The 12,061-nt window shown below is 33.5% G+C and overlaps 1 protein-coding gene across 1 annotated transcript; it reads left to right on the top strand.

The window, feature by feature from the left end:
* Nucleotides 1-9,140: 9,140 nt before the first annotated feature.
* On the top strand, nucleotides 9,141-10,443 carry LOC143534659 (glutathione S-transferase APIC-like). The gene is made up of 3 exons (XM_077029095.1): nucleotides 9,141-9,302; nucleotides 9,405-9,453; nucleotides 9,958-10,443. Exons 1-3 carry the CDS (start codon nucleotides 9,156-9,158, stop codon nucleotides 10,404-10,406), a joined length of 645 nt encoding a protein of 214 aa, XP_076885210.1. The 5' UTR covers nucleotides 9,141-9,155; the 3' UTR covers nucleotides 10,407-10,443.
* The last annotated feature ends 1,618 nt before the right edge of the window (nucleotides 10,444-12,061 follow it).

The raw sequence follows: 12,061 nt of genomic DNA on the forward strand, positions 1-12,061 counted from the left end.
CATTTTTCATTTACGTCTAGCGGTTTCTTTACGTCTTTCTTTTTCGTCTTCTTTCCCTTTCTTGTAGTTGCTTCCTCACCATCTCTAACTCCATGCAACATCTCATTCCATCCTTTCTCCTGCATGCTACTCCTTAGCTCATTCTTGTCAGTCACAAAAAATTTCTCTTTTGTGTGATCCTTTCTCAAGGATTCACACTTGTCAACAACATGGTTAGTAGCATTTTCAAACAATGGTAACCGTTTATCACGTTCCCCACACTTAATCTCCAGTATCCCCTTAGCACAATCAATTAACGCATGTAATGTGGCAAGGAATGGCCTACCCAATATGACTTGCGGTTGTGTATTATTCACACGTTTGGCATAGTCAAGTACAAGAAAGTCAACTGGGTAGAAAAATTCCTCCACCTGAACCATTACATTAGTCACCATGCCCCGGAGAAGTGTATGAGTTTGGTCCGCCAACACCACGGTGGTGTTTACCCTTTCTAATGGGCCAAATTCATACTGATCATATAAATTACCAAGCATGATACTAACACATGCTCCAAGATCTAGAAATGCCCGATCAGTTTTAAATTTCCCAATTTGAAATGATAAAAGTGGCACTCCAGGGTCTTGGAGTTTACTTGAGGTGGTATTATTCTCCACATCCTCATCTCTCATGTTGGTCAATTTACCATTTAAACATTTTTCACATGTGCAATTTTCACAAAAAAAGACATTTCATATGTTTTTGGTTCTGATTCATTTTGGAAAATTGATTCATTTTGACCGACACAATCACTCTCACCACTAACATCTTCCACCACCCCCTCAACAAACTGTGGTGGTGAATCAACTTCAACAACAGAAATTTCAAAATGAGGTAAAAGACTTACAGCGTTGATGTGCACATTGTTTCCTTTCTTGGAGTTTGAGCAGTAATGGTTCGGGTTGATTGTGGTGTCACTCGGGAGTTGGCTCGTGTTCTTCTGTAACTTTACCACATCTGAAGCGAGCTGAACGATCTGCTTCATCATTGCCTCTGACGACTTATCTCATAACTCGAACTGTTGCTTCGTCTCTGTTTTATGATCAATCATGACTTTCAACAACGCATCCAACTTTGAGTGCACCGACTCATCCGAATTTCTTGAGGACCCTTTCTGTTGATCCTGATTACACGAAGAATTTCCGCCCCGGTTACCGTCTCTGTTATACCCCCGATTCTGATTACTCGAACCCTGCTGATAACCGCTCTGGCGGTAATTACCCTGCGATCTGTTCTGGCTCGATCCCTGAAAGTTTGGGTTCAACTGTGAAGATGCGTTCCCATAACAAAAGTTCGGGTGTTTCCTCAGGCCCGGGTGATAGGTGTTCGAATTGAACCCTTGGCCTTTGGAATCCCCGTAAGCATAATTAACTTCCTCGGTGTCATCCTCCATATCATCATAATACTCGGGGCAATTTTCTGCCTTATGCCTGATTTCACCACAATCTTCACAAACCGAGAATTTAACACCAACTTTCCCGACCTCTTTTTTCTTACCCCTTTTCAACTCAGCCAGTTCACGTTCTAACTCAGTAATTCTTTCAGACTCACTTGCAACTGACTTAACTGACCTTGATGAATTACCCCGTCTTCGTCTTTCAGCTGCTGCTTCAGATTTCGAATCTTCACATATAAACTCTAGAAAATCCCAATCATCTTCCTCAGGCTGATTTAGCAACATAACATTACACGAGGCCTTAAGATGCTTTCGGTCCTCGTATGTCAACCCATCAACAAAGCACTTTACCAGTTCCCACAGTTCGATTTGGTGATGTGGGCATTTCCTGATCATGTCTTTATACCTGGTAAAAGCTTCATGAAATAACTCACCAGAGAACTGTGAAAAGTTGCGAATGTCTGAACGGGCCTCGGTAGTCTTCGACTGTGAATAAAACTCGTTTCGAAACACCTGCTGCATCTCGGCACAATTTTTGATATGTGCATCGGTAGTGAATTAAACCAGAGTTTTGCTTTGTCTTTCAGGGAAAACTGGAATAATCGCAACCGGACTTCATCCTGATCGAACGTACCATCACCAATAGACCCGCAAATAGCCGAAAAATCGGTCAAGTGTGAATACGGGTCTTCCGAAGCCAACCCGTGTAAATGAGGAACGGTGTTAATGTAAGATGGCCGGGACTTAAAAGTTTGTTGTCCTTGCACTTGTTCCTGTGGGACCAACGGGGATGCTCCGTCCGAGATAGCCGGTCTGAACTGACTGTTAATACCGTGAACCGGAGCCATATAATTCCTCCTAGCCCCCCGGGGTTTCCCAAACCGCCCCGGTTAACCGGAATACCACGAACTCTCTCGGGCCGTTCCGCCCGATTCATCCTGTCTCGACCCCTTCTATTTCTGTTAACTGGTTCAACCAGTCTTCGATTAACCGGCTCTTCTACCACTTCACCCCGATTACCATAGCCCACATCTTCCTACTCAAAACCTGCGTTCTCGGGCTCAAATGCCCGATTATTTCTAACCCATCTGTCTACCTCATTATCAATCTTCAAACCTTCGTTTCCATTATTATTTTCCCCTTCGTCTTCCTCTTCTGTCGGAACACTCGGTTGAAAATCATCGATACTTATCCGAACTCGGCGGTTGGGGTTATTATTTGGAGCGGATGGTCCGGCTCGGTCAAAGTTGAGGTTTAGGTTTCGTCTTGGGTTTTGGTTTCGGGTTCTGGAAGCACGAGCTGGGTGATTTGGGTCATTTTGGTTATTGAAATTTAGTGGGTCAGGTATATTGTCCGGGTGAAATGCGTTATTTTGTGGGAGTGGGTCTTGGTTTTGGTTATTGTTTTGGTTTTGGTTTTCGTGTTGGTTCTGGTTCTGGTTCTGGTCTGCAATTTCTAAATTTCAGTTTTGTACTCGGTTCTGCCGAGCTAACCTCTCTATTTCGGGCTCGTAAATTAACGGAGACTGTCGGCCCGAATGGCGGGTGTGCATAAACCTGTAATCTGCACAACTAACACAACCCGTGTAAAATACAGATAAATAAAATTTAAACTAAAAATTGAAAATAAAATTAAACTAAAATTAAAATTAAACACAAAAATCAAATAATACGAAAAACACTAAGCGCACTAACTCCCCGGCAACGGCGCCATTTTGATAACCGTCGTTTGAGTCAATAAAAAACCTAGTTAAACTATATAGATAGGATAAGTAAGGTATCGTATCCACCAGGAGTATGTGGTCAATGTATTCGTGTAACAGATTTCTAATTATGAAGTGACTGGTTTTTACTGCTGATCACACAAGCAATTAAAGTGAATTTAGAGAATTAAGCAAACAAACAAGTAAACGAGTTTCTCAATCAATTAACAAAGCAAATCACACCCGGGACTTCAAGTAGGTAACTTACAGTAATCTCATGCAACCTAACAGATTAATTATTAACGGTTAACTACAGACTGATCAACTAGACAAAACCTTAGGCAACAATAATTGCTTTACACACGGCACTGGTTATCAAACGGTCCCTGCCAGTGTGACTCAGTTAAGGGCAATTATATGCTTTGTCGTATTCAACCTAATCAAACAACCCTATGATCAATTATTATAGCAACTGGTAACTAATCGTTCAGATCAACGTAAACCTAAACCGATTGAACACACAGAAATACTAAACATCAATAATCATATATTAACCACAAACAGTTATACATAAATGTTCTTAGTCACATGAGGAAACTGAAATCGTTACAAACTTTACATCCCAGGTATGATTCGGAGAAGACTAGCCGAGCATTGTCATCGATAGATCTTCAATTATGATGAGGAAGGCCATTAGGATTGATCAAGAGATGATTGGTAGCCCTGGATTTCACCCAAAATCGCCTAAAAGCTGCTGCTGATCGTCAATAATGATTAGGGTTCGGAAAATAGAAGATATAGGTCAAAATCGGTTTTTCACGTTTTTTAAGACCATCGCGTATCGCGATGGCCATAGACCCTACCTGTCACGTACCGCGACCTAAGAAAACCTCATATTTGGTTCCTCTCGTCGAGAAACCCAAAATTCATATATTATGGCTCCCGTAACTCATTTTCTAGCTCAGGATATGCTCGTTTTTTACTTCAATGTCGCATTTTGTCAACTCATCTTGTTCAGTTTTAGCATTGGCTTATGATTTCTCATCCATACTCTTCCCGAATCCTTGTAACACTTCCCAAGACATCAAATCATGCTTCGGTCTTCCCGAGATATCATTCCATGCTTGTACTGGTCTCGCATTTAGCATCTTTAACGATCAATTACCTGAAATACAAAAGCACGTATGAAGTACCAAAGTTCTAACAATATACTCAATTAAACTACATAATTAATACACTAATATATATACAAAATACCCGACCATCAATCATAAAAACTTAATTTTAAATTAATTATCCATAATTTACATAATAATAATTTATCTAACATTAAATGTCCATAATCTATAAATAATAATACATAAAAACAAGTTTACTAATTTACATAAATAAGTAAATCAAGATATCGAATTTATTTATGGTATCTCTCTACATTTTTGGTATATTATTTAAATTTGAATTTTAATTTCTAATTAATGTGCATACTAATTATTTGACTAACATTTACACGAAATATTAGCATGCTTCCTATTTAACAGGTTTTCTTTAATTGTTTGACTAACATTTGAATTTCTAATTAATGTTTATTCGTTCCTTCATTTTGTATATATAACCGAATTAACATCAATATTGTAATTTATATACTTTAATACTTTAATTATCCCATAATTTATATACTTTAATTATACATAATTTACATAATAATAAGTTCCCATAAATTTGAATTTCTAATTAATGTTCATAATAATGGTTTGACCAACATTTACATGGAATATATACCAACATTCAGATTATGTTTAAGGTAACATATTAAAATTATACTTTACAAGTATGTTATTATTTTTATTTTTGTTAAAAGATTAAAAGTTACCATTCATACCATTACAAATTCAAAATTCGTTCTAAATGTTAAAACAACTCATAACTTCAATTCTTTATTTTTGTTTACCGTAATAGTTTATAGTTTTGGTATATCATAAAAAATTAATTTGAAATTAATTTACATAATAATAACTTCTCTAAAATTAATGGTCCATAATCGGTAGATAATAATAAGTTTACTATTTTATATAAATAATTAAATGAAGGTCTCGATTTTCTCTGTAGTATTTCTCTAAATTTTTGGTATATGATTTAAATTGAATTCCTATTTAATGTCCATAATAATTGTTTGTCAAACATAATTGTTTCTATATATGTTTTTCATTATTATATTGACTATAACCGTATTTTAATAATTGCCAAAAATTATAATTCATATTATGTTAAATAATTAAAATTATACTTTACAAGTTAGTTATTACTTTTACTATTTTTTGTTCTAGATATTTCAAAACGTACTACCTTAGAAAGTTACCATTCAGACTATTATTTTTATTTTTGTTATAAAATTACAAGTTACCTTTCATACTATTACAAATTCAAATTTGTAATCAATGTTAAAACAACTCAGAACTTCAATTCTTTATTTTTGTTTACCCTAATTGTATATAGTTTTTAATTTTTTTTTCCATTTTTATAAACTCATTCCTTAATATGGTTTGACCGAAATAATACCATAATTATCTAATTATTACAATTTATATGGTTTGACTTTCTTTATTTGTTAAAAAAGTCGAATGAAGAAGTTATAAACTAAATAAATTTCCGACCGATTTAAGTATTTGACCATTCACATGAAATCATTTTTGACCATTCATATTAAATCGTTTTAAATTTTAAATAACATTTACATAGTAAATATAACTTTCTTGAAATATATCAACATGATTTAAGTACTTTTAAATTTAAGATTTGCACTCACAAATTATGTCCATATAAAAATTAACATACATTTATTTTGACTATTGTAACATTTTTAATTAAATATTCTCTTAAAACCCATTATTATGTTATTAAGAGTTACTATTAATTGTATTAAGTTTGGTTTAAGCAAAAGAAAAAACAGTGGACACATTTTGGATTTTAAAAATGCATATATATTATGTTGACATTTTGAAGTCAAAATATGACATTTTAAAATTAAAAGTTAGACCTTTTAATTCAAACATGGTGCGTTAATTTTTTTTCAAGATAGTACGTTACTAACTATATTTTTTTCAAGATGGTAATATTTAATTCAAACATGGTTTACAATAAATGTTTTAAATTGATGTGCAAATAAACATGGGTACTATCTTAGAGTAATAAATATTACAGTTATTGATGTGTAATAAATGTCCTAGATATAGTTCATCTTTTAAATCAACATTGAGATAAAAGTTTTGTTGAATCGACATTGTAGAATTGTTTTATTGATTTGGAGACTAATTTCATTTGTTTGCTTATTATTGTACTAATGATATAAGTTATAAAATATTTTAACTTTTCATTTATCCTAAATCAATATTGGAATCCAATGATCTGTTTCTTTTAATAGATTTGGATCACATAAAGCTTGCTAATGTTAAAAAGAAATGGCAAATTTGAATTTGGAAAATGAAGTTAGTGATAAATGTTTTTCAAGATGGTAATATTTAATTCAAACATGGTTTGTAATAAATGATTTAAATCTCTAGCCTGAAGTCAACAGAAAAGGTAAGACATTAAAAATAATAATGGAATATGTAACAGTTTGTCTAAATATAATATTTCATGAAATCTAAATGTGTAGACTAAAAACATTTTTTAAACTTCTTCATAGGATATGTGTATGCCTTCGTCCAACCAGTTCACTCTGATTTCAATTTCTGAAGATGTTATTCCTGACCGTCTTTCATCGCTTGACGAAAAGGTTATTTCTTTACCTATCGTTGATGCAAAACTCAAGCGCAAGTTGGATGACACTTATGATGTTCATGATGACACTTGTATGTCTGCAAACAAGACGAAGGTTGACGAAGAACCAATTGTTAATGCTAATGTTGGTGAGGGAGATACCGTTGGAATGCAAAAGATATAAGATGGACGGATTTGGAATTTTCGTAATAAATGCAACGTTTTGCATGCATTTTTACTTTATTTTTTTGGTTTGAGATTGGACGTTTTTGTGTTTATTGTCCTTTATTTGACATTATCAATTTGGTTTTATTTGTCGTGTTTGAATTTCATATGGATAGCAATGAATTTGTGTTTTCCTAATGTTATGTGTTGTTTTATATTTGTATTCTCTATTCTCCTTAGTTTATAGTTCACACCAACTACTATGTTTATTCTTTCTAATGTTAGTTTAAAAATAACATATTTTTTATAAAACTTTAAATTAGGGAATCTTCATCATCGTTATCTTACTAACATTACTACTTACATTGGTACTACCAACATGCAATTTGAATAATGATACACCCATTTTGGACATCTACATGTACGTACAATATTCATCATGACATATCTTTTCAATATAACTTATGTTGTACTCTTTTCCTAAACTTAAATACCTAAACTTATTTTTTATTACACTTTCACTCTTCAACATACAATTGTAACTTTTTAAATTTAATGTATGTATTATAAGTTAACATAATTATAATGTTATTAGCATAAATAATCGACTTTATTTAGCTTCATACCATTAAATACTACTTTACACTTTATGGTGAAAGCCACTAATAATTATCTAACAACCACACATAACAAAACACATAATTTTACAAAATTTGATGAAAGCCATTAATAATATATAGTTTAATGTTACAAAAATTTTAAAAGGAAATAATGTATTTCCTATAACTCTATGTATTAGTTACCAAATAAGTTGAAAGAAAATAAAAGTAAGTCAAAGAATATTTATTACAATACTTATACGCAACACCAACGTTTATGTACGAGATACAACTATTTGTTTATTTATTTTTTTTCAAACTTATTAACATTAATATAACTATAAGTTTATTAATCCTTTAATATTATAAAAAATAAAGTTTTTAACTTATCAATATTTAAACATCTTTACTTTACTAAAACTATTTTGATTGTAAAAATGTAACATTTAGATTTGTAAAACCAACAAAAACGCGTGTTTTTTCACCACTGACTTCCTGTTTTTTGAAACCTAACATTATCAAACTACAAATTTACAAACGAGTTATAAATTTGAGATGTCTTTTTGAACCGTTTTTACTTTAAATGGTAAACAAGCATATAACAATACTGACAATTATAAATGTTTCATAAAAAAAACTACTTAATTTTAAAAACGTCATATCATAAAAAAAATATCTCATCGTATACGAAAATATACAATCTATATTTGTAATTCATATTAAAGAATTTCTTACATATTAAAGTCTAGAAAGTAAACATAATAATATTATAATATTACTATAATAAATTTATAACCATACTATCTAATATCAACTCCTCAATTTTCAAAATCCCTTTCATCTTCTTCGACACCCGGTGTTTACACATGGTCAGCTATATGCGGCTTTATCACGAGTGAAGAGTAGAGCCGGTGTTAAAATGCTTATATTAGATAAGGAGGGTAATGTTACAAATAAAACTACAAATGCGGTTTATAAGGAACTATTTAGTTATTTATGAGATTTTAATTTTCAAGTTTTTTTATCTATCAAATAATTGTAAAACGAAAGTTACTTTGTTGTTTATGAAAAGTATTATGTATATAGTAATTGTAGAACCAATGTTATTTTGGTTGTACTTATGTTGAAGCAACTTTTTGTTTATAATACGTTATAATAACAACTATATATCATGTTATTGTCTCCTCGAGTGTTGTTGTTAAACGTTTTATATATTTTCACCCGTGTCGTACACAGGTTAATAACCTAGTAGATAAAATAAAACACACCTGACTCGGTCTCTATCTACTCCATCATAAGTATCACATTAGGTGATGTATTTTTATTTTATATTTCACTTTTCTGTTTTTTCCCCTTATTTATACCACACCACACCACACCACACCACACCACACCACATCTCATGCATCAATTATCAATATATGTTTCCATCATATTCTCAAATCTCAAATTATTCTTTCTTTTAGCTACATTTTAAAGTCAGCATTCAGCTACTATTTTAATGGCGATCAAAGTCTATGGCTCCGACTTCTCCATAGGGACTTACCGTGTACTGCTTTGCCTAGCCGAGAAGGACATAGATTTCGAGCTCGTTACCGTCCATTTAGCCTCCGGCGAACACAAAAAACCTCATATACTTGCACGAAATGTAAGAACAACTCACACACTAATTAGTAAGTAGTTTCTGCTTATACACGTTTATTCACTTTCTCCATATTTGATCTATATATGTATGTGTATGTATATGCAGCCGTTCGGCCAGATTCCTGCGTTCGAGGACGGAGATATCAAGCTCTTCGGTAATCATGGCTACAAATCTACATCACACAAATTTCGTTAACTGTTGTTAGTTGTTTATCAAATTAATTAAATTTTATGTTAAAAGAGTAATGTTTACATCGAAATATAAGACAAAAAGACAACAAACTGCGTTGCCTGTTATTTTCGAATAGCAAAACTAAGTTTTTTAAATATCTTACTATATCACAGATTTGGTGTCATAATATTATTATTCATAAAAGATGGAGGCCACTAATTAGTAGCTCCACACCCTCAGACGCTAAGCAGTTGAGCATGTTTGTGATTGAGTTTTAAAAATGCTTATTGGCTTATTGGCCATTTTGAAAAGCTAGTATTTGGGGCTTTTAAAAAACTTCTTTTTAACCCTTTCAAAAAGCTAAAATAAAAAAGATTTTTGTGATCGCCAAACACAATTTAACTTATTGGCCTTTTGAAAACACTAATAAGCCAATAAGTATTTTTCAAACACAATCCCAAACATGCTCTTAATTAATTTGTTGCAGAATCAAGGGCGATTGCACAATACATATCGCGCACATACGCTGACAAGGGGACATGTTTAATAAACATGGATCCGAAGAAGGCGGCTTTGGAAGCAGTGTGGATAGAAGTGGAGGCTCATCATTTTAATCGGGCGACAACGGCATTAATGTGGGAGCTGTGTATGAAGCAGTTTTTATTCGGACAGAATGGTGATGAGGACATTGTGAATGCTGAAGAGAAGAAGCTGGTGAGTGTGCTTGACGTGTATGAAGCGCGGTTGTCCGAGAGCAAGTATTTGGGCGGAGATAGCTTCTCGTTGGCGGATCTGTCCCACGCGCCTATGATTAAGCATCTGATGGGGACGGAGATGAAACGCGTGTTTGACGCGCAACCTCATGTCAGCGCGTGGGTTGCGGATATCTTGTCCAGGCCTGCTTGTGTGAAGGTTTTTGGTGTGCCTGTTTATTAAACGTTTAGTTTGAGTTTAAGAGAGCTTTGTGTTTGATGTTGAGCAGCCGATCACTGCTCAACTATGGAAGAAAATATTTGAAATAAAAACCACTTGAAATTGAATTGTTTTATGTGATTAGGAAATTTGTTTTAAACGTTATAAATATATAACTGGGATGTGATATTCATACATCACCTTCACGATGATTGTATACGGCTCGTATAAGGTTATACCGGCCGTATAGGTCACGCATGATCGACAAGTGTATGGAGAGGAAACACAAAACAACTTTTTTTCAGGTCCTATACGGCCTGTATAGCCCTATACGAGCCTTATAAACGAAAGGTGATGTGTGAAGATCCTATGCCTATAAATAACAATAAGATCTTTTTGTAAGACTATATGTGGTGGCCGTTAAACGCCGTTTACATCAGCAAAAGTGGACGTTAAGCACCTTTCCGATCAAAGCGATAACGGAGCTGTTAGATGCTGTGGTTTGCGAGGAAAAACTAGTCGTTAGCTAGTAAACTAAAAAAATTAATAATTTTAAGCTCTATAAATATATCAAAACTTTAACCGTTTTTTATCCATACCTTCCATTCTTCAACCATGATTCCTTCGAAGCCAAACAACTCGTTTTCTCTTCAAACCTTTCAATCGAATGACAAACGTCTAAACAAATTATACGTCATTTCAATCGGCTTTGGAACCGGTTTGTATCAAAGCAAAAACCAAACCCTCATGTTCATGTTTAATCAATACGAATTCAAGTCGCAAATTAATAGTTTAGACTCAAAAATTGATCGAGTGCTCGTGTAGAGGTCATTTACCCCACCTTGAATCAAGATTTCACTATTTACAACAATTTTAATAATATTGCTTCACATTAATTAATATGACATGAGGCGCGCACTTCTAACTTGTTTATTTGCATACTCAACTTTTGATATTAAAAATAAGACTCCCACATTTTTTAACATTAGTTGGGGCTTAATACAAGTTAATTATAATAAACGTGATTAGGTGACTTGTATTTAACTAATAAAATACATAATTTACTATACCACCTGCAGCTAAAATTAAATAATTTATAGTAGTGTGTGGCTGTTTGCCACCACTTACGAGATGTATGCCAATTTTTCTTTTATAATTAAAACCGGTGTTTTCAAAATTCGTTAAACGTTAGTTGACTGATGAGACTATAGATTAATCGAATTGTACTTTTATGTGTAATTTATAAAGCTTATATAAAGAGGTTCAGTTTTAAATGTAGAAGCATTATTTAAAAACTCATTTTTACATTAAAAAGTTCAATTTTTCATATTTTTTTTAGGCTACTAACACATATTAACCTTAACTAGCGGGGCTTGCCCCAATGGCTAGGAACATGATGGATGACCCGGATGTCTCGGGTTCGAGTCCTGATTCCGACCGGATTTTACCAGAGCATTAAAACTTGGCGTGCCTTCGGGCGGGGTAAGCCAACTGGGTTTTACCGGGATCGCCAAGCCAAACTCGGATGCCAGCGTGGATCCTGATCATGTCAACATAGTTGGCCTGAGTAGGGTGGCCGGGCTCGACGTGTTCGCATAGTGAAATAACTAAATTGTGAAAGTCACCGATGAAAAAATAAAAACACATATTAACCTTTGGGAAGGTTCCCAACAGTTCAC

This window comes from Bidens hawaiensis, unplaced genomic scaffold (genome assembly GCF_021521415.1).
Source record: "Bidens hawaiensis isolate Kalapana, Puna unplaced genomic scaffold, B.hawaiensis_p1.1 tig00010256_1, whole genome shotgun sequence".
Taxonomy (NCBI): domain Eukaryota; kingdom Viridiplantae; phylum Streptophyta; class Magnoliopsida; order Asterales; family Asteraceae; genus Bidens; species Bidens hawaiensis.

Coding starts and splice junctions, on each gene's coding strand:
- LOC143534659 (XM_077029095.1), top strand. CDS start 9,156: ATGGCGATCAAAGTCTATGGCTCCGACTTCTCCATAGGGACTTACCGT. Junction 9,303..9,404: donor CTCATATACTTGCACGAAAT/GTAAGAACAACT, acceptor ATGTATATGCAG/CCGTTCGGCCAGATTCCTGC. Junction 9,454..9,957: donor CGGAGATATCAAGCTCTTCG/GTAATCATGGCT, acceptor AATTTGTTGCAG/AATCAAGGGCGATTGCACAA.